Here is a 24,418-nt window from a genome sequence, read left to right on the forward strand (position 1 = left end):
ACATTCGCACGAAAAATCAATTTAAAATATCCAAATGTTTTACAATGGAGTTTAACATATTCCCTAAAACCAAATCATCAATTTTTTGTATGCATTTATGTGTTCATTTTCTTCGTTCCTTTTAGTAAGACATTTTTAAAATCAGCAATGAATACTTCAGGTATAAACAATTATATACGACAATTAGGTTCAGAAACACGGAAATTCGTTTGGTTACTTGTCCTGCCATGCAGAAAACTAGGCTTGGGTGGTTGTTTCATTAGCCCTTTTTATCTTATGATAATATCACCGTTTGTTCTGATAAGGTTCATATTACCGTATATTCCAATTATCAAGGTATCATGTACTTTGATTTATGGCATTATGAATACTTTGTTCAAGATCGCTAAAGAGGAACGAGAAGCAAACAAATTTATAAACAAAGTGATTTTTTTCTTTCGTGTAAGAAGTTTGATTATGGTTTTCTTGGCAGTCGGATCGTCAATGTTTATTTGTTTAGAGGTTGCAATTTTTTTTCTTCAGATAGTTTTGTATTTCTCAATAGGTATAATTTTAAATGCAGCAAGTGTTTTAACATATGCTACTTTTGCGGGTATGCTTCTGTTTTATGTTTATGATACTCTCAGAAACGTGAAAAAAAAGTATGAATCATTCGGCCAAGCGGTTATTGACTTTTCCATATCGAATATGGAAAAGCAAGTAAAAGAAACCTTCAGTGGTAAAAATGAATTACAACATTCAGCATTTCAATTCAAAATATTGAATAAATCTTCAAATGATTCACATATTAAAATTCTATTTGATGTTTCACGGAAAAAACTGTTACTTAAATCGAAACAGCCTTGTTTGTTTTTTGATGAAAATTGTAAACCATATTTAAATGAGAAGGCATTCTTTACAATGTGTTATATGAAGGTTATCCGCGCACCAGGATCTCTTTGGACAAATTACAAATCAGCTGCAATAAACTTTCTGGTGATTGTATTTTTTCTTTTCTCTGTGGTAATCATTGTATTAGCTTTTGGTAAAACACAAGGAATTTCTGGAACTTATCAAGCCATAGCAACATTAGGGGGTGGACTAATACCTCTTGTTTTAAGACGATATTTTTTCAAATCAGACGATGTTTTTGATTTTGAAACCAACCACCTTTTGGTAAACGATGAACTTTAACAACTATTTGAAACCTACCATGAAACTTGGGAAATCGTCGATATACCTGTCGACACTGATCATGAAGATGGAGAAACAGCATTTGTAATAGAAATAAGTGAAGCCAGAGACAATTCACAATCGGAAGACGCTAAAAGTGATTTCTCAATCGCATAAACATAATAAATGAGATTAGCATTTATGTGTCAATTTTGTCAAGGATTCGCAATGATGAGAGTTTAATTTCTGTATAGTAAATATAATTAAGCTCCACTTGCTCATTTGACCTTAGATAAATTGTGCTATTCAGTTTACCTCAGAATTCAAGTTAGCCAAGCATGTCTGTTGGGATAGAAAATTCGTTTTTGTAAATAATTGCACAAAATGTGAATTTTTAGTCATTGTTTATTTCATTAAAATTCTTTGTGTGACTGGTGGTTTTTCTTAAGCATACGTAGTTACTGTTATATATACATCAAATTATATTTTACCAAACGTTTGCATCATGTTTATGTTTTTGATTATATGTTACCTTTATAAAATTGAGAAAGGAAATGGTGAACATGTCAAAGCGACAACCACCCGACCATAGAGCAAACAACAGCCGAAGGCAACCAATGGGTCTTCAATGTAGCGAGAATTCCCGCACCCGTAGGTGTCCTTCAGCTGGCCCCTAAAATATGCATAATAGTACAGTGATAATGGACGTCATACTAAACTCCGAATTATACACAAGAAACTAAAATTTAAAATCATACAAGACTAACAAAGGCCAGAGGCTCCTGACTTGGGACAGGCGCAAAATTGCGGCGGGGTTAAACATGTTTATGAGATCTCAACCCTCCCCCTATACCTCTAGCCAATGTAGAAAAGTAAAAGAATAACAATACGCACATTAAAATTCAGTTCAAGAGAAGTCCGAGTCTGATGTCAAAAGATGTAACAAAAAAAAATAAATAAAATGACAATAATACATAAATAACAACAGACTACTAGCAGTTAACTGACATGCCAGCTCCAGACCTCAATTAAACTGATTGAAAGATTATGTCTTCATCATATGAATATCAGGTACAATCCCTCCCGTTAGGGGTTTAGTATCATACTATCATAAAATATATGAGAAGAACATAACCCGTGTCATGCCAACAACTGTTTTTTTAGAAATAAATGTGTTTAGTTCCGATGCAAAGACCCTATCAGTATACTTTGTAAAAATGTAGAACATTTTATATGAAGTAAACATCTAAGTAACTGTGTTGTTTGTTAATTCAGGAAAAAATAAATTCATTTACAAAGATTTTTTAAATGAAGCAAAACGACTTTCTCTGAAAGTAATGAACAAAACAACAACAAAACACCAAAATTTATCTAAGGTTTACACCAAGATGGCGCTAGGGCTAATTGGTATTTTTGCTCTCATATTATTTGGTGTTTTTCAACGGTTAACACCAGGAGACATTATATTAAATCAAGACAGCTTTTACCAACATCATTTAAGCTGTGGAAATTATATATCAGAAACTACACAACAAACTAATTTAAATGATATTGCTTTATTCTCACTTCAACCCCGATGTGACATCAACAAAAATGGCGGCCGAATGAACTCTAAGATCAGCAACTCACAATCTTACTACTGCTGTATTTCATTGCTTTTAAGTGATGATGTTTCAATTAATTCAGGGCCTACTATATTCCCGTGTGGATCATGTGGCAAAGCTTTACGTAAAAATCAAAAAGGCATCATATGCGACGGCTGTACACAATGGTTTCATGTTAAATGTATAGAATTACCTCTTGATGAATATACAGAGCTCTCAAAATCAGCAGATGACTGGTACTGTAGAACATGCACTCTACCAGAATTCACTAATTCATTTTTTGATATGATAAAAGAGGAGGAATCAAACGCACCCTCGACAAATTATCTCCCCTCAATTTCCGATGTAAACAACAACCCTGGAATAGAAACTGATGAAAGCGAGTATGACATCTTCAAAGATCTGGTAAAGTTGGGGAGAGATGCACCAACTAACATCATTTGTGCATATTTAAACATTAACAGCTATAGTTACAAATTTGAGAGTATAATTGACCTACTAAATAGAAACATTGTTGATATTCTATTTCTGTCGGAAACAAAATTTGACGACTCCTTTCCTGATGCAATGTTCACGGTTGAGAACTTTTTGTTTTATAGATCAGACCGAAACAAATATGGGGGTGGTGTCCTAGCCTACATGAAATCTGACCTAGCAGGAGATAGAAACAAACAAGCTGAATTTCAGGACATTGAATCCATTGCACTTGAGGTAACAACAGAAGACAATAAGTGGTTATTTATTGGTGCCTATAAACAACCTAGCATGTCAGACAGTAAATTTAGTACTGATTTTAACTTAACAACAGACAAAGTCATTAAAAAGTATGATAATGTTTTGATAATGGGTGATTTAAACTTCAATATGCTTGATGACAATAAAAGCTCAACTTTAAATGATTTTTGTAATATTTTCTGGATGAAGAACACTATTAATAAAGCAACATGTTATAATAGAAATTCCAAACCAACTCTTCTTGGTGTAATTTTAACTTATCAAGAAAATAAATGTGGTAAAAGATGTAATTTTGGATGTGGCTTAAGTGATGTTCAAAACCTGATTGGGGTTCAAATAAAATGTGAACGACCTAATATCAAACCGAAATACAGAAAATGTAGAAGTTTACATTTTTTTGATGTAAATGATTTTTTATCTGATTTGAATGAGTTAAATTGGGATGTTGACCCACATAATAACATAAATACTGAGTATGAAAACTTCAACAAGAAGTTTATTGAAACAGCTAATAAAAATGCACCCTTTAAAGAAAGAAAAATACTATCTAAACAGATACCATACATGAACAAACAGTTAAAATTTGCAATTTATAAAAAGAAAATGCTGTACAACAAATTTCAAAAAATGAATAACAGCAAGACATGGGATACATACAAAACACAAAGAAATTTTGTCACTAAACTTAAAAAACAATCCATAAATAGATACTTCATAGAACGCTGCACTGGTGGTCCTAAGTCGAAAGATTTCTGGCCAACAGTAAAGCCATTCCTTACAAACAAAGGATGTACCAGCCAAAAAGAAACCATACTGCAGGAAAACAACAAAATCATCACGAACCAACAAGAAATGTCTGAACTTTTTAATGACTTTTTTGTTAATGTTGCAAAAAAACATTGGTGACAACAACATACAGGTGAATGACAAACACCCAAGTATAAAATCTATAAGTAATAAATACTTAAACGGGTCAACATCAAATAAACTTATTTTTCAGCCTATTAATGAGGAAATTGTTTCTAAAAGAATTGGTAAAATAAATGTTAAAAAGGCTACTGGTATAGATGATATAGCACCACAAATTTTACACGCTGCTAAACCTGTAGTGATTCAACCTATCACACAGCTTGTAAATTTATCATTATCTACTTCCATTTTTCCAGACTCATTAAAAATTGCCCAAGTGGCACCTGTTCACAAAAAAAACAGTGTTCTTGAAAAGGGTAATTTTAGACCAGTTAGTGTTTTACCTGCTATATCTAAAAAAATTTAAACAGCCATAGAAATCATCTTACTAAATACTTTGATGACATTTTTGACCATTTTCTTGCGGATTTTCGAGCTGGTTATGGTTGCCAGTTAACATTACTAAAAATTTTGGAAGATTGGAAAAAGGCACTGGATAACAATAAATATTTAGCGGCTATATTAATGGACCTAAGTAAAGCCTTTGACTGTCTCCCACATGCTTTACTTCTTTTGAAATTGGAAAAATATGGCCTAAGTCCATCTGCTCTGGAATTACTCAAAAGCAATCTGACTGCAAGAAAACAGTGTGTTAAAATAGGCCAGAGTATCAGTCAAATACAAGATATATATAAAGGTGTTCCTCAGGGATCTATACTAGGCCCTGTATTATTTAATGTTTTCATAAATTATATTTTTCTTTTTGTCAAACAACTATGCTGATGACAACTTCCTCTCAAAAACAGGTACTACTTTGAAATCAGTAATTAAACCCTTAGAGGGAGATAGTAATTCCCTAATCTCATGGTTCTCTTTTAACAAAATGCAGGCAAACCTAGAAAAATTCCAGGCAATTTCCATAGGTAAAAAACACACACCCAAAATATTATTTTCAACCTAAATGGATTCAACATAAAATGTGACAACGAAGTGAAACTTCTTGGTGTAACAATAGACTTTAAAATGGATTTCAACACTCACATCTCAAGTATTTGCAAAAAATCTGCACGACAACTACACGTTCTAAAAAGAATTGGCACTCAACTCACCAGACTTTCAAAACTCACAATATACTACTCATTTATCATGTCAAACCTCAGCTACTGTCCTCTTACATGGCACTTCTGTAGTGAACAAAACACAAAGAAAATAGAAAAAATACAAGAAAGAGCACTCAGATTTATTTTTGACGACTACACAAATTCTTACAATACACTTCTTGAACAGTCTAAGCTACCAGCACTGAAAATCAGAGGATTGAGAACCATGGCATTAGAGACATATAAAATAATTAATAAATCAAGTTCAGAATTCCTACATAATTTAGAGAATAATAAAGAAAATTCATATAACTTTAGGTACAAAGGCATAGCAGATATACCACAGCCAAAAACAACAAGGTATTGTAAGAAAAGCTTTGGTTATGAGGCAGCAAAACTCTGGAACTCCTTGCCAAATGAGGCAAGGAGCTTATCAACTTTTGGCCAATTCAAAATTTTTATCTCCACCCGGTGTTTTTCAGAAAAATGTACATGCAGTTCTTGTAAATAATGTACTTACTTGTTGCCCCATAATTTGATCTCGAAGCCTGCTGGTTTTTATTTATGTTTTATCTTTTTGCAGTTATTTTATTTTTTATTCAGCCATTTATTTCTTTTGCTTATGCATTACCTTTGCTATAGCTGTATGAAGTCTTTTGCTTGTGCTTATAGTGTTTAAGTTTGCATGTGCTACTCTGATATAAATACTATGTGCTACTATGTGCTGATATAAGACATTTGTTTTAATATATCTTGGAAGATATTAACAAGCAAAATGGAGGGAATTGTGCAAATGATGATACAAGCATGAAAATTAGCACGAAGCATCATTATTATATACTTTTTAAGAAAAAACTGCTGGCCATTAAAAAAATCATTTTTTCAAGATGGCCACCACCTTTTCTAAAATGGCTGTTTTTTCCAGGTTTAAAATATATATTTTTCTGGAAATCATTTTCTTTGACCTTCTTTTAGAATAAAATATTATCAGATTTGGTGGAAAACAAACGACGCAACGTTAAAATGTAACACACACAGAAACGAACAATAATATAACAATGGCCATATTCCCGACTTGGTACAGGACATTTTTAAAGGAAACAATGGTGGGTTGAACCTGGTTTTGTGGCATGCCAAACCTCGCACTTTAATGACTATGTTAAATATAACATTGAAATGACAACATAATATTACTGAACTACAATACAAATAAATAGGAGAACTTATTAGACAAAGAAACGCATGATTAATGGATAACAAAAAACATCAGGTTTAAATTCATTACGCCAAAAACACAAGACTTACCAGTGACGCCCAGATATAAAAGATCGAAAGTGAAAAAAAGTACAAAGTTGTACAGCACTGAAGATCAAAAGTTGAAAAAGGTTGTGTCAAATACGGCTATGTTTTTATGCTTGGGATAAGAAAATCCTTATTATTTAGAACAATTAATGCTATTACAAACAGTTAATTTTTATCAAATGAATATAACAGAATGAAACTGAAGTATTAACTCATTACAGAAAACAAACACGAATACCTAATGTAAAGACCAACAAAGAATAGACACACCCGACTAAGTCCAGGCCTTAACGCAGTAAATCATAAAAATGACGTCACAAACGATGGCGAAAAGGCACAAAAATTACGTCACATTTGAATTTATGAAATTTCTGAAACAGCAGAAAAATGACGTCACATATGAAAAACTATATCTCAAAAGTAAGATAGAATTAGGATTGATTAAAGATTATAATAGAACTAAATACTGATATTGCATTTAAACACAATGCATATTGCAATACTTATTATTAGCAATTAACTATAGTATATATATGTCCAGTTTGTTATGAATCCAACTTGAAACGTAAATTATCGTACAGATTACGTTGACCAAAATTAAATCTAATAAATGAAGGCGGTGATTATTTTTTCTTTCACTATGAATGTGTGTTCCCAACGACCAATTTGCATTTTTATTTTCAAATAGTGCGCCAGCAAGGAAAGTTTGTACTATGACGTCAGATGCAATGTCAGATGTTATGAAGAAAGACAACTCTTTTCTTCAAAACGAACGAGAAAAAACATGAAAATCACTCATAACTTTTTTGAAAGGTCGGTGACATACACATTTTTTGGCTTTATTTTGAAAAGTACGCATGGCACTTTCCTTCTTGAAATTTTTATGAAGAAATCAGTGGTAGATATTTTTTAATACTGGAAACGTTTTTCATTTTGACCTTTTATTTATGGCGGGAATGAAATAAATCATATTTTTAAAGATCAAAACAATATGAGTCTTACTCTCTTGAACCTGTATTTGATACACACGATTTTACTGTTTTATCGTGAAACAAGAATTATGCTTGTTAGTTTGATATAAAGGATTTTTTGAGAGTTTATATAACAAGCATATGTTATGTTAATTATTCGGGAAAACACGAAACTGAGGTTGAAATAGTGACAAAACTAAGTCGGTGACCCCCAATTTTTTTCATCATATTTTGTTCCGTAAATCATGAAATACCTTCACACAAAATTTTACAGAAAATTCACTGGTAGAAATGAATAGGCTGTTTGGTCTTTAACTCACAAACTGAATAAAAGTACTAAGAACTTTTATGTTAAGTTTGTGAGTAAATATTCTGTAGTTTATTTGGTTAAACTCGAACGGAAGCCGGTTTGAAAAGTTAATAACACCGGTTTAGGTATTTTTTTTAATGTGATATTACATATATGTTTAATCTCAAAAGTATTCTTGACAAAGGCAAATAACTCTTATCAATAGAAACAGGTTGAAACTTCAACTATATACTTATATCAGCCAGGTTAAACAAAAATTATCGGGATATTTATTAAATATCGTATCTTTTTTATAATGAATGATTGAGATGGTTTATATTATAAGTTACGTGGTGTGTTAGTGACCTAATACGATATATATGGGGTCAGTCAATTCCGTATGGGGTGAGAGCGAATATTATCTTACCACCTACAGATTTAGATTTTAGAGATATGATAGGACTACACGTAATGTCTATGTATATTTGATATAGAGTGTCCTAAAAATATAGGGTTAGTTACCATACATGGTTAGTTACCATATGGGGTTAGTAAGGAGTTACTTTCCTTTCAAAACAAAAATGATGCCTCAACCCTTTATAAAAACAACAGGGTGTTGAGGAAAAATCTGAAAGGATTCAACAGACGAAGAAATTGATGATGAAAGGTTGAAATAAGTTCATTAAACATAAAGTTAACAAGTTGCTATTGTTGTTATTGTTGGAATAACGCAGTTACTTCCCTTTCGAAAAAAAGAAAAAAGATATCTGAACGGATTCAACAAACAAAGAAATTGTAATGTAATGAACGATTGAAAAACAATAATAAAACTTAAAAGTTGTTATTGTTGGCATTTGTTTTTTTTATATAGACAAATAGAAGTAGAATCTTAATACAAAGTATTTTAAAGATTTGATCAATTTGATAGGCCGCTAGTCAAAATACCATATTTGAAGTTAGTCGGTAAGATAAATTCATTTCACGTACTTTTATGGTATGCTACTGACCTAATACTTTATATATGGGGTCAGTAACACACCATATAACTAATTATATAATACATATACATGTATTATACTTTCCCAGTTTCTAGAAATTTCATATTTGTAGGGAATTTTTATTCAAATCTCAAAGAATATTTTACTAAATTTATGCAAATGTAACTGGTGACTGCTAAATGTATCGTGAATATGATGTAAATCAATTAGAATAATGTTAAGATCTGAGTAAATAGTGTTATATGATATTACGTGGATTAAAGGTAAAATAAGGATATCTCGATATCCGATATTAGAAATGATAAGCCTTGATACATATTTTACTAGTGACATATTACTCACGATTTATATTTTAAGAAACCACTCATTTGAATGACAGTCGCTAAAAATCCTTAATATTTACAACGATGAATTATAAAACAAATAGACATATATATGTATAAGAGACAGAAAAAGGGGATACAGCAGTCAACATTGTGTTATCTTAATCATTTTAAAAATAAACAAATATGTCAACATAGCACTCTTGCTCAAAGAAACGGGTTCTGAACCTAAGAAAAGGTCGACAAAAAAAGGTATTTATGAATGAGTTACACCGGTTGGTCTTTCACTAGGGTCAACCGATGGAGGTCGGGTAAACTGTCGATTCCTACTATTACCTAATAATATAATCATTGGGACATAGGAAATTTACTAAAAAGTGAATTAACTCTTAAGTCGTCTCTATATAATAGGAACACATCAAGCGGATGGAAAGCAATTGCCACATCAATGAGGACAACATAAGATGTAAAATTGCAATTTTCATCAGTTTGAGGATCCGTTGGTGATTGTTTTTCATGTTAACAACTTCCAATTGTAAATGTGTTAGTACTAACAAATCTCAAAACGCATTGAAATTGGCCAACAAATATATATCCAGTCAAAATAGGCTTATGATACCAAATGGACATTCACACTCATAAGTCGAAAATAAACCTACAACAACATTGCAAATGAGGAAGAAGACAAAAGGACAAACAACCGTACATAAGATACAACATAGAAAACTAAAGACTTTATATGTTCCATTGATATGATTTCTTAGTTTAACATGATTGATTTATGCTTCTTTTTTTTTTTTAGCATAAACTGATTGATTCATGCTTTTCCTTAGATAGTTGGTTTGGTACATCCTAAAAATGCATGGTATGATTTGACCTGATTTATCGTAGTAGAAATGTTTTCCCAAATCGCGTACAATTATGATTCTATTGAAAGTATGACGTATACGAGGTCCATTCAAACTCGTCCTCGAAAGTAAAATAGAAAAAACAATTATTTTATAGCGATATTGAAAACTTCAATATATGTTCACATTCTCTTCGTGTGGTTTTTGATGGACAGATGCCTTTTTTGCAGTCATACTAAATATTCTTACTGTTTAATTCAATATATTTTTTATCCAGGAAGGTGTAAAAAAAGTAAAATAACAAAAATACCGAACTCTGAGGACAATCCTTAACAAAAAGTTTCTAAGCAATGGCAAAATCAAAAGCCCAAACACATCAATCGAATGTATAACAACTGTCATTGTCTTGACTTGGTACATACAATAACTAATTTTCATGGTTTATTTTTATTTATGAATGGATCTCAAATCCTTCGTATCATCATCGTTGTTGATTTGAGACAATAGTAATAGCTGCTGTGAAATGTGTACCAAATAATGCCTGTACCATATGGACAGTCAGATGTAAGGGAATACTTCCCGTTTAGGTTTGAGTCATGACATGCCTCATACCACCAAGCTCCATGGTAATGCGTGGCACAATTCCATCCCCCATAAGGGTCATTATCTCTGTCATCTGTTGTGAATTTTTGTCCGTTATGTCTGGTTAGAGAATCACCTGCAATAGGTAATCAATATCATTCTATTCTTTTAACCAGTAAGGTCATGATTATTGTCACTTTATTGTGTTAATCTCTGGCTGAATATCTGGGGGATTAATTTCAATTTTTGAACAAACCATATGTTATCTGTTTCAATGTGTAAGTTTTGAACCATTGAAAGTTAATCTACAAAAGTGTACCGAACGAACCAGCAGCTGTTGCTTAATGCCACTTTAAACACTATTTGTTATATTCGGTGTTTTTTTTTTTATTGTAGGAGGGACCCCAGAGTGCCAGCAGAGAGAACCACTGACCATCTGCTGGAAAACTTAAAATCACAGCCAAAACGGTAGTAGTCGAATGCATATGTTACGTGCGGGATTTAAACCCAACCGTACCGTTACAGAATAATGATACAGTAGATGAAGTACTTAGACAACTTATCTTGGGCACGTTGACCCATTTTGACAATATTACAAAGATGTGCCCTGCATGAACGTATACCTAATGTACATCATTTAGTCGTGATATATACTAAACTTGCATCTAACATGTTTAACCCCGCCACATTATTTTTGTATGTGCCTGTCCCAAGTCAGGAGCCTGTAATTCAGTGGTTGTCTTTTGTATTTGTGTTACATATTTGTTTTTCTTTCATTTTTTTATTTAAATAAGGCCGTTTGTTTTCTCGTTTGAATTGTTTTACATTGTCATATCGGGGCCTTTTGTAGCTGACTATGCGGTATGGGCTTTGCTCATTGTTGAAGGCTGTACGGGAACCTATAGTTGTTGTTGTCTGTGTCATTTTGGTCTCTTGTAGACAGTTGTCTCATTGGCAATCATACCACATCTTCTTTTTTATATTGCAATTAGATAAAAAAAAAAGTGTACTATCATCGACAATTCCAGCATTTCAATATTTTAAACAAGATGAATATTTGTAAACACAACAGTTGTGACATGCAATACCTTCTACAATTTAGACGCTTTATAAATGACCTTTCGTCATTTTCAACTTATATTTCTATGAAAGCATATAAAAACACTGAAAGGGAATATACGCCCATAACACATGTGCAATCCCGAACTACATATGAACTGCACCGTATAGAGATCGACCAATTGAATAGCAATACATTCAACGTATTTATAAAAAAAATACGAAAAGTCTCTACCTGTATGAAAATGTAGCTTATATTGGAAACTTCACAAAACAGACCAATCTTCATCTTTTATTTCGAATTTGAATGTTCTAAACCAATCAAAGTCAATGTTTTTATGTATGCGTGCACTTGCATACTGTCGATTTCTATCCGACGTATCTCATATCATATCTTAAAATCAAATATCAGATGTCTAAGGTACCTGCATCTCCACTGTAACCTCCTAGAGAAAGTTGATAGCCATTTGTCTCATTCGACACACTGAACCTGTCATAGTTTGCATGTTTCGTAACGCTTGAAAAATCTGTCATGATAATCTGTAGTTTGTGGTTCCCATTTGATGTTATCTGATGTATTATATCATTTCCTAAAAAAAACCAATTCTTTTAAAGCATTTATATAACCCACATTGCTTGTGTTAAAATAGTTTACAAGAATAAAGCATGAAATTCAATAGCCTTTTTTTTTTTTTTTAAATAAACGATATTATTAAAAAAAAGCAGATAGTTACCACTGCTCTTAAGAATGCACAATTTAATTAAACGTAGGTCTAAACAAATGTTGAAAAAACACGTATTTTTCTAAATATTCTTGAGACCAAGCTGCTCCAATTTGAAATTTCATTCGATTCCTGCTGGTTATTTTTTTTATTGCTGATAATTAGATGTATGGTGGTCAATGACGATGCATGTAAACGTACTAATAACGCGTACAAAAGGTATAGTCCTTTCATGCATTCTTTCTTTAAAAAGGGACGAAAGATACCAAAGGGAGAGTCAAACTCATAAAATGACGATAAACTGACAAAGCCATGGCTAAAAATGAAAAAAAAACAGACAAACAGACAAAAATTGGTACAGAAGACACAACATAGAAAACTAAAGACTTAGCAACACGAGCCCCATCAAAAACTTAAGGTGATCTCAGGTTCGTCGGAAGGGTAAGCAGATCCTGCACCACATTTGGCACCCGTCGTGTTGCTTATGTTATTACAAATACGGTAAATAGTCTAATTCGGTAAGTCATATTCGTGAAGAGGGAAGAGTATTGTATTTACGACATAAGGAACATATCCGATATCATCTATGAAACGATTATTCCATAACGATCAACCGACTCGTGATGGTGTCCGTAAAATTTACGAAGGGATGATTCCAACTTCACCATTTGGAACTCTTTGTTTAATACCTTCCTTGTGAGTAGCAATCCTCTATCAAGGAAATCATGATAGGAAATACAAGCCCGGGAATATCGTAGCAATTTGGAGATTTATACTCCGTATGCAGGCGCTGCTGAAATATTGCTACATAGAAATGGAAAGTTCACAATTGGAAAGCTGAAATCATCTCTTTTGTTGTAAAGTTTTGTTTAAAAGTTAGTCCATTGAAACTGTGTAAAACGAATTATCACAATCAAATAGAAAGTATACAACTTGTTATCTAACAAAACTAATAATTTTCGTATGTGCCTTTTAACAATTAAAGGTTGTACTCCGCCTCTCATTGAATATTTGTCAATGAAACGTTATATAAAGAGTTTTTACAATGAAAATAAGAATGAAAATAAAGAATGAGTCAAAGAGACAACGACCAGACCAAAAAGCGGAAAACTGTCGAAGACCACCTATGGGTCTTCAATACAGCGAGAAAAAACCGCACCCGGCGGTGTGCATCAGCTGGCTCCTTAACAGAAATATTTACTATTTCAGTGATAATGAACGTCACATTAAACTCCGAAATATATATATAAAAAAGTCAAGAGGCTTATGACTCAACACTCCCCATACCTCTAGCCAACGTAGAAATAAAGCAAACACAAACCAATACGCACAGTAAAACTCAGTTTAAAAGAAGTCCGAGGCCGATGTCAGAATAGGTACAAACAGAAACTATTAAACAAAATGACAATGATACATAATCAACAAAGGTTTACTAGCAGATATTGACATGCCAACGCCAGACCTTAACAAACTGATTAAAAGATTATATCTTTATCGTAAGAATACAACACAACTTAAACACCGAGATAAGTGGAAATATGTCAGTTACGTAAATTTTATTTTAATGCTTGTTCTGATAAATATTGGTTCTTATGTAGAGCTTTCGGAAATACAAACCAATCCAATATTCGCCTTGTGCTATACCAAAACCATTTTTGTAGTCAGTCCAGTTTCTAAAGAAATCAACAGTACCATTGATTCTCCTCTGTATATCCTTGTAATGGACGGTTATATTAACATTACACATATATACACTGTATTATAAAGTAATAGAAACAATATACATGCAATGACTATAATGGTAGACTGTCAGCGTTTATTGCATTGACCAAAGAGTTGAATTATAGTAATGACTAACTCGCCATTGCTATTCAGATATAGAACATCAAAAAATAATTTTGTGCATACGAAAGCGATATTTTGAATTTTCAAGAATACTGACACATTTGAAAATAAAAGGATGAATATATACCTAAAACCGTGAGGAGCTATAAAACCAAAAGTAAAGCATAATCATTTACTGTAAACTTTGTGTTTTGAGATATAAGTTTCTGAATTATTTCTGAATTCAGCGATTGCCATAACATGCAGAAGGTATACAAATGTGTTTAAAAAAATCGATAAAAATTCCATGCGCACGAAGCGCTGTTCTTGATTGACCTTCATTAGGAAAATAAAACAATACCAACAGTTACTGTAAAAAAATCTTATAGGCAATAAAACGTACAATATTGCAAGGAGTTTTGCAAAAAATGATAACGTTGAAATACATGCAAAAATATTAAGTTTCGCATGGCGGCAAAATCTTTTAAATGTTGAAAAAAACTAAATTAAAAACAATGGTTTATTTTTCAAGTAAAATTGCATGTATTCAAATTTGGAACGAAAAATAACACTGTTTTTAACAAATATCAGATTATTTTGGTAGCACACAATCTCAAAATCTTGTAATTTTATACTAGTAATACAGTATTATAAGTATTAGCTATTTTAAAGTATTCTTGTGAATATAATATACAACTCACCGTCCAAACATTTCCATTCCCATCTACTTCACAGAAGACAGATATTAATGGGGTTGATTTTCCAAATGGATAAATTGTATACACGCCACTTTTTAAGATACCTTTTATGTCCGAGCATTCTCTTGGAAATGATGAATCTAAATACAAATAAAAGAAATTAAACTATGATCATACAAGTTATTTTTCAAACTGATCGACAAACAGATACAACGTACAACGTAAATGAAGACAACAGTGGTATTCCGTTGTTCAAAAGTCATAAATCGATTGAGGAAAAACAAATCCGGGTTACAAACAAAAACAAGGTAAACACACAAACTGTAAGGGGAAAACGAAAACACAACAACAAACGCCATCTTACATAGAAACGAAACTATTTGATAATAACTGCCATATTCCTGACTTGGTACAGCAAATTTTAAGAGATAACGGTTGAACCTGGTTTTATGGCTAGCCATACCTCCAACTTACATGGTAATGTTAACAGATATTGATAAAATGACAACACTACGTGACAGAGATACAGCACAAACAAACGCAAGAACAGTATTTACAAAGAGACGCACAACTAAATAGTATACCGGTACTAGTAAAAGTCGTTACAACATATATATATATAAACCGCTGAATAACAGAAGCTAATTAGACAGACCTCAAGATGTATCAGCAACGAAACATTACGTTTGATCATTGCAATTCATAAATAAACTGTGTTGTATATAATGTTTCGATGACCAATCTTATCATTATTTGATAAAATATCAAATGGAAATGGGGAATGTGTCAAAGAGACATCAACCCGACCAAAGAACAAACATGGATGAACTTTTTGTTTTGAAACTCAAGTGATATGTTTACAGATACGTCATATGATTGCCAGTGAGACAACTGTCCGCCAATGCTCAAACGACCTCTATAAGACCACACATAGGTGACCTTATAGACGTCAACATTAAGAACATGTTCCAATATTCTTTGTTCTTCGATGATAAGAGACTCTATAATAGATATAGGAAGATGTGGTGTGAGTGCCAATGAGACAACTCTCCATCCAAATAACAATTAATAAAAGTAAACCATTATAGGTCAATGTACGGCCTTCAACACAGAGCCTTGGCTCACACCGAACAACAAGCTATAAAGGGTCCCAAAATTACTAGTGTAAAACCATTTAAACGGGAAAACCAACGATCTAAGCTATATAAAAAACGAGAAACGAGAAACACGTATAAACTACATAAACAAATGACAACTACTGTACATCAGATTCCTGACTTAGGACAGGTGCAAACATTTGCAGCGGGATGATAAGAGACTCTATAAGCACGATAATATAATTGATTTATATAAGTTAGAAAGCATTAGGGCATTATCAAAATAAACGTACTTTGAGAACCATTCTGATTACATGTAAGATTACGGTTACATGAGATTGTGTCATTACAACATACGACACATTTTACGTGATGGCCTTCTGATCGTTTTCCAAAGATAGGACCAATGCCTTGTAGACAGGTCTGAAAAGGCAAAAACAAGTTAGACTACATTCTTGTACAAATATGCAGTGTTCACAATAAATCAGACAGATTGCAAGAATAGTACTGAAATAAGTTTTAAGTTTTAAATAATTATGTTGGTAAAAACAAATGAGGATGAAATCTGATCTTGTATTAAATGTTTCGACATTTCAGTTGTCTTTGTAGAATTAAAAGCATTACTTTGAAAATATCCTCTGTTGTATCAATGCGAGAAAGTACAAGGCAGGAAACGATAAAAATGTGTCAGGAGTAAACTAGTATTTTGAGACGACAATCACCCCTTTTAATGAAAGGTGCAGTACAATATATAAAAAGAATATGTCAAGCGTAAATATTTAATCCGAAATAAATCATTAATTCTGACTTTGTAATCTACAGCATTATCATCAAATTAATTGTAAAGCAATCTTTTTTTTGAAATGACGCTTGCAATTTTAAAGTACATATAATATAATACCTGTGGAACAGCACATCCATAATCAAACAGGGACTTTCCCGATTCTGTGACGTAATAATGCATGGAGCACACCTTTTATAAATGTAAGCTTATCTTGAACATTGTTATCTTATATATTTTCCTGATAATCAATAATGAGGATTGTAATTGGGGTACCTTGATGACAAAAAATCTTGTGAAATGACGGTGACCTATAGTTGTTAATTTCTGTGTCATTTTGGTCTCTTGTGGAGAGTTGATTCATTGGCAATCATACCACGTCTTCTTTTTTTCTATATTAACGGTAATTTTTGGTGCAAGACGATAAAATGTAAACTCTTTCTTTCAAATAATCGGAAAATGTTAACGAATTACGCTAATAAATACGTTGAAGCGGAAAATGACTGTAGGTCTGACGATAAAGGGCATTCCTACCCTAATATATATGTGTGTGTCAATTAGAATGATTGTTATATCGTCTGTGTGCATGACAGTAACAGTCAAATATATGCTCGCATATGTGAAAAGCATATTATGTTAAATAAAATATATAAATAATTACAGACATGGTTTAAAGTTCGCATAATTATATGATTTGTTAAGTGACTTTACTTGATTAAGGTGAGCATGGTTAAACGATGCATTTTTAAACATATCTAAGAAACAATAAATTAGTAATAACCTCATTGTGATTACATCTAGTAGTGTGTTCACATTCATTAAAGCTTATCTTAAACATTGTTACCTTTTTTATTTTCTTGATTATCAATAAATGACGGTCGTAATGGGGGTATCTTGATGACGCAAAAAGATAAAAAAAATCTTGTTAAATGACGTTAATGGTAATTGTGGGTGCATGACGACAAATGTACACTTTCTTTAAAACGATATAAAAAAATCGTGTAAATTTAACGAATCACGCTAATTTTGTTCTCCAAAAACAACAGCAGCGAAGATATGTGAGACCGCTGATAAAAACGATAAAGATATTTTGACGAGTCATAATAAAACTTTGACCAATATGACGCTAACGGTAGCCGAAAATGACCGTTTGACTGCTGACGATAAAGGGCATTCCTACCATCATATATATATAACTAGATTGATTGTTATCATATCGTCTTTGTGCATGACAACTACCGTCAAATATATGCTCGCATATATAAAAAGCATATTACGTTACATGGTTTTTAAAGTTCGAATGAATAACATGTTAAACTACTTTATTTGTTTAAGGTGAAACGAGTCATTCATAAAAATATCTAAGACACAATAAATTGGAACTAACCTCATTGTGGTCACATCTAGTATTGTGTTCACATTCATTAGAGGTTTCTACTCCTGAACATGAAGCACATGTCTGTCCATACCTTTCATCATCTGAATAAATAAACCAATGTAAACTATACTTAATAACCGGGATTAGAGTAAAATGAAGTGCAAACCAATTCTCTAGGAAAGCGTCATATGGAGTTTACATTTTGACAAAAGAAGTGTTTAGAACTGAAAGTTGGTAACAATATAATGACCTCCACATGCCCATTAACACTTTACGTCGTTTAGTTGTTGTCTCATTGGTGCATAAATATAACCATGCCTCAATTTGTCTGATTTATAGATGTCAGAAGAAACTTGTCTACTTATTCTAGCATTCAAAAAGATTGTACTCCTGTGACATGTGTGAGTACACGGTAACAAATGAAAGTGTCATTTCTATTAATGCACTCTTCTCACAATACAAAAACGCTTGTGGCTTTGTTTGAAATTATAATATATCGAGAATACACAAACACCAATTCCCACATTTACATTCTCACCATACACAGAAGGACACACGCACATGAATTTTTAGCTTATGTTTAGATTTCTATGAATATTATAATGTACTTTAATAAATTTCGTTATGCTTCAATTTCTAATGTTCTTCTTATAAAGATACAAGAAAATGTGGTATGAGTGTCAATGAGACAACTCTTTATCCTAGTCATTTGTAAAAGTAAACCATTATAGAACAAACTTATGTTGCTTTTATTAATGATTATATTTTAAACATACCTGTTTGAAATAATCATACAACAAAAACACACCAGTGCCAACGCATATTGACTCTCAAACTGATATTGTTTCATTACAAATCAACCCAGTAAGCTTACCCATAAAGATCGGTTCTGCCAAAAAGCCTTTGATGACAATAAAAACTGTAATACAAATAATCAGGCGATTCATTTTTTTCTCGATTGGTCTGTGTTGTAGAAATTCTCTGTTTTATCTTATCTAGTGAACTTTCTCGTTACGCAATATGTCAGAGATAAAAGATTAATCTCAGCAGATTCAAACATACGTGAATGTTCTGCCTTATATTACAATTATATTATAAAAGTACATACTTTAAAGTTATGCCAATGGGAAAAATAATAAACTCATCATATATACAAATATTAAAAATATGTCTACACCATACGCGCATTTCATTTACAAAAGATTAAGCATTGAGAAAACAAATGGTGCCTTGATTTAAATAAAATTACTTGTTTTTTTACTTCTTAAGATATCGTTTCGAAGATATAACAAGTATTTAAAACAATAAGTGGTTTAAGTTTTAAACTTTCTAAGAGTAGCTAAGGGCCCTTTGGGGTAAAAGGTTAATACATAATGATAAATCAAAAGATTTAATAACTGCAGGAACATCTGACAAAAATCCCTAAATCCGTATATTGTTCTATACGCCATTATATTTTGAGCTGATTATGTGAGACTACCATCATGTTTGTGTCGACTTGTGTTATTGAAATTTCAGATTTTCGTAAGCGAGACGTAGCGATCAAACTTCATCGAACTTAATGAAACTTTGAAGTTATTTTTTCATGCTTAAATAAATAATGTCTGGTGCAAAATTTTGAAAATAGATTTTTTTCGTTCATTTTTTAGTTTTATAAGTGTAGTTGACAAATTAAACGGACTTATCTTTTTATTGCACCTGAACAACTCTAAAAAATAATTATTTCGTGTCCATTTACGAAATTTGCACATAAAAAGTGTTTTAGTTGATTTGGTGGTTCAGTCGTAATGCTTAACCTTAAGTTTTACGGCATTGTCATGTAAAATTGCATTCGGACTTGTAAAATTCTTCTCTTCAAGCCACCAGAATCCAACTAAAATTTTCCAGAAATTGAGTTTCGGGCTTGTGGACTCAAAAGTTAACTGTGAAGACACCCCCCCCCCCTTTATGTAGAAAAAAATGTAGTTGCTTATATGAGGAATCACTGAAGCATGACTGGAGCGGGTGCCTCTTAGGTCAGTAAAATTGTCAGAACTTCGATGTCAAATTAAGCGAATTCAGATTTCATACATGTATGTATATTGCTTGCATCTGAAGGCATATGATATTTATGAGACTTGTTAATTTTGTTTTTATTTCCCCCGTGCTATTAGCTAGTTTCCCTTTTTTATATATATATTTGTTCTCCTTCACGATCGCCTGCAGTCGCGTTGTATGACATTTTTGTTTACAGTTTTCGGATTACCTAGATATGAATCCTCTATCAACAAGTAATAGCTTTTCTAAAAAGGTTCTATCAACAAGTATATAGATGTAGGAAGATGTGGTGTGAGTGCCAATGAGACAACTCTCCATCCAAATAACAATTTAAAAAAAAGTAAACCATTATAGGTCAATGTACGGCCTTCAACACGGAAGGCCGTACATTGACCTATAATGGTTTACTTTTTTTAAATTGTTATTTGGATGGAGAGTTGTCTCATAGACACTCACACCACATCTTCCTACATCTATATACATGTTGATAGAAATATTGAAAGATGTCATATGCCTCAGTTAGCTTGTCTGTATATGTAGTATTCTTATGTATTATATGTTTACAGGAAGTGAATAACTACAGGATCGCCTAGCAGGACTGGTACCAAGACCTCAAGGGTTTCACAAAAGATGTATAGTCTTACAGGTATAAGAAATAATAAATGTCATTCCTTGGTTTGGAATAACTTTTCATTACAAATACAATTTCTAGCAAATATTTGAAAAAAAAGATTTACAGGTGCACAGATTTTAATAAATAAACGAAATATCAAATTAATGCCATTTAAACAACTACAGTAGTAAATGATTTCACCAAAATTAAATTTCAAATTACATCCTAGTATCATTAACTTTGAAATTTCTATGTTTGTTTCATGAACTTGTTTTATATATATATATATGTTTTTTTTTAATCTAGGATTCCATGAATGAGTTTTACAATGGAAAGAGTGCGGCAGAAAAGGGAACCTTGTTCCAAATTAAGAACAAGTTTGGGCATCGTAATGTCAAATTAAAAGTTTCTGATTGTGTTAACAGTTGTGTAGATTTTTGGAATTTTGTCACTGAAGGCTATGTATGCCTATTAGCTTGCAAATTGATGAACATATCATCTACAGATCAATGTCCTGAAGATCTTATTACACAAAATGTAGATGATTATGTTTTATCAATGAGCAGAGAAATTGTAAAGAAAATTTGGCCATTTGTACAAACCACAAGTGATGACCTCAATCAAACAACATCCTACATTGATGAATGTGCTGATGACACCTTTGCCTATGAAGAACAATTTGAATCTAGCATTCAATCTTCCGATGATGAACAATCAGGTAAATATTTGTACCGGTCTCTTATATTTAAATTTTGTTCCAATTGAATTGATTTTTCCCTTCATCATCAGATTTTCCTTTTTTAGAATTACACTTTGTGTTTTTACATTGAAAACATTTTGCAAAAATTAAACCTTGATAATAAAAAAAATGTAAAGTTAATTAATCATAGAAATAGAAACCCAACAACACAAATATTATAAAAAAAAACCAACAGCATAGATATATGCCATTTGACCTCCTTAAAATTCTAATGATGTTAATGATGTTTTTCAGAAGTATTTGACACTGGAGATGAAGATGACCACAAGTACCAATATAGTTGTGCTGTGGCATGGAATGGCCTTAAAATGATGGTTGAGAGAGATGCAGAAAGGGAAAATGATGGACTTGCAATCCTTTTCCATTGGAGGATAGACATGATTCAATTTTTTAACAACAACCACAATAAGTACCTAATTTTAGGACACAGACTACTCTCAGGTTAGATATTTAAGTAACAGTTTATTATAGTGATACACAATCTGACAAAATGATACAGAATTTTCTAAATAAAAACAAAATTCATGATATCATCTTGTATTGTAAAGCTGAAACAAAAAGACAAATCAAATAGACAAGTAATGAAGTTGTAGGAAAATACCATTTAAGTTGGTATGACAGTCTTAATTAAAAATGATAGTATATATAGATATATATGTTTAAAACTATAATAAACTGATAGGACACTGCTGACACAGGAAAAACATCATTGTGTGATTTAAGGAACTAAACTCAATGATAGAACTGTTTAATAAAATACAAGAAAAATGCTTAGAGAATTTCAAAAGAAAAGAAAGTATGTTTTTTTCAGGCTTAAATACAAATATGATAATTCATTGTAGATTACTTTAGAAAATGCACAATTTCAGAGTTATCTCCTCCTAAAATTCTAATTTAAAAACATTTAAAATCAAGCAAAAATAATCTACACTTGAAAAAATATTAATATTTATAAGTTACAATCTTATAATTGGTTCTTTTAAATGCAGAGTCATTTACCTGTCATATATTTTAAAATTAGTACATTATTTTGCAGCTGTAAATGGTTGGCTTCCAAGCAGATTGATAGAAGATCTGATTTGGAACAGTACAGCTAACTTGACAGGCCTACCTGGAAACAATCTTGCCCTTGATTTAGTAAATGAGTTTTTGAATAATGAATTTAAAAGTAAGTGCCAGAAGAAGTGGACACTATTAATCACACAAAAGGGCTATTCCATAAAAAATTGCCTGAAATTTGATCATATCTGCTTTTTCAAAAATGCATTAAATCATTGAACTAGGTTAGAAAATAATAAAGTGGATCTTGTTGAACCCGCCTATGTATCAATGTTTGGACAACTGCAATTAACTGCAATGAATTATGTATTAAGTATAATGTTCTTACAGATTAAAATTTAAATTGAATCTAGGAAAATTTCAGTTCAAGAGTAGAGTGTAGTTAGATATTTATAGTATTTGAAAATTTGTTCATTTTTATGACAAGAACATCATTTCCTAAAATCCTTTACCTAAATATGAAAGACTTAAAATCTGAATTAATTATTTTTTATTACAGCCAACCTGAAAAACTTCCACGGCCAGTATTCAGACTCTCAAATTTCAAGGTGCAGTAAAATTGCAGGAAGCCTTGGTAAAGGTATAGAAGAAGTGTTCCAGACAGCCATAATTGACAAATATGTACATAAATCAAAAAGCAATAGCTACAATAATTCAAAGGGTATTGCCAAATTTGTCAACACATACATGAAGGAAGACCTGTTTCAAAAAATTAAACACCGTAGACACACGGGATATGAAAATTTCAAAAAAATTATCAATGTAAAAAACATGAATGCATTGCATAAACGGTTGATTAAGGATGTACTTAGGTGAGATTTTGGAATTTGTGTCAAATTTTCGGACTCCTTGGTGTTTTTCCATACAATTCAATGTAAAATATTTTGCCCCATAACACCCATTTATTTTTTCATATAAGACTTAATAGCTCATGATATGTAATTTATCAAAATTTTAAAAGATTCTAGATTTTCTTTCTTATATTTTGCGACCCAAATAGTACCAATGCAAATATAAGGTAAAAGTCCGATTCAGCCTTTTCCCGCCATATTCTAAATCTCAAATATCTTGAAAAGGAGGTCCATGACCTATCAATATTTTTAGCTTATCTTTATCCTTAATTGGTGCTCTACCTGCTTATAGTGTCAATTTTAATTTCTTAATTTCTTAATTTTTACCTAATCTCACCTAAGTACATCCTTAAGTATTCTATTGAATTAGACAAGGAAACCTTTGTGTGTGAAAGTTAAATGAATTTGTTAAAGGGGCACTAGCTACGAAATATATAAAAATCTAATATTTAATTTTTTTTTTGCTCAATCATAAATGAAATGCAAATAGTGGCTTTTAGCAGTATTGTAAAAATAAGCTATTTCAAACTTTTAATAGTTTGGATGAATGTTTTACATTGTTATAAATGAGGGTTGTAATGGGGGTACATGTACCTTCATGACAAAAAAAAGTAAAAATTCTTGCCAAATGACGTTAATGGTAATTTTTGATGCATGACGATAAAATTTACTTAGACGCTAAAAAATCGATTAGTTTTAACGAAACGCATTAAATTTTTCAAAAAA

At 31.8% G+C, this 24,418-nt stretch overlaps 2 protein-coding genes across 2 annotated transcripts; one reads left to right on the forward strand and one right to left on the reverse strand.

The window, feature by feature from the left end:
- Positions 1 to 10,662: 10,662 nt before the first annotated feature.
- LOC143052705 (microfibril-associated glycoprotein 4-like) lies at positions 10,663 to 19,398 on the reverse strand. Its single transcript, XM_076225791.1, has 8 exons — positions 19,247 to 19,398; positions 18,382 to 18,473; positions 17,115 to 17,186; positions 16,507 to 16,636; positions 15,120 to 15,256; positions 14,212 to 14,308; positions 12,298 to 12,462; positions 10,663 to 10,949 (listed from the first exon to the last, which is right to left on the reverse strand). Exons 1-8 carry the CDS (start codon positions 19,317 to 19,319, stop codon positions 10,696 to 10,698), a joined length of 1,020 nt encoding a protein of 339 aa, XP_076081906.1. The 5' UTR covers positions 19,320 to 19,398; the 3' UTR covers positions 10,663 to 10,695.
- A 1,969-nt stretch (positions 19,399 to 21,367) lies between these two features.
- LOC143050878 (uncharacterized) lies at positions 21,368 to 23,657 on the forward strand. Its single transcript, XM_076223983.1, has 4 exons — positions 21,368 to 21,740; positions 22,017 to 22,223; positions 22,819 to 22,950; positions 23,341 to 23,657. Exons 1-4 carry the CDS (start codon positions 21,509 to 21,511, stop codon positions 23,655 to 23,657), a joined length of 888 nt encoding a protein of 295 aa, XP_076080098.1. The 5' UTR covers positions 21,368 to 21,508.
- Positions 23,658 to 24,418: the final 761 nt, after the last annotated feature.

Source organism: Mytilus galloprovincialis, chromosome 11 (assembly GCF_965363235.1).
Source record: "Mytilus galloprovincialis chromosome 11, xbMytGall1.hap1.1, whole genome shotgun sequence".
Taxonomy (NCBI): domain Eukaryota; kingdom Metazoa; phylum Mollusca; class Bivalvia; order Mytilida; family Mytilidae; genus Mytilus; species Mytilus galloprovincialis.

Bases quoted from the DNA above. Each gene is read 5' to 3' on its own strand.
- LOC143052705 (XM_076225791.1), bottom strand. From the start codon at position 19,319: ATGAATCGCCTGATTATTTGTATTACAGTTTTTATTGTCATCAAAGGC. The intron at 16,637-17,114 runs GTATTATATTAT...TTGCCTTTTCAG, and splicing joins ATGGATGTGCTGTTCCACAG to ACCTGTCTACAAGGCATTGG. The intron at 10,950-12,297 runs GTACCTTAGACA...TACCTATTGCAG, and splicing joins AGGTTACAGTGGAGATGCAG to GTGATTCTCTAACCAGACAT.
- LOC143050878 (XM_076223983.1), top strand. From the start codon at position 21,509: ATGAACATATCATCTACAGATCAATGTCCTGAAGATCTTATTACACAA. The intron at 21,741-22,016 runs GTAAATATTTGT...GATGTTTTTCAG, and splicing joins TTCCGATGATGAACAATCAG to AAGTATTTGACACTGGAGAT. The intron at 22,224-22,818 runs GTTAGATATTTA...ATTATTTTGCAG, and splicing joins AGGACACAGACTACTCTCAG to CTGTAAATGGTTGGCTTCCA.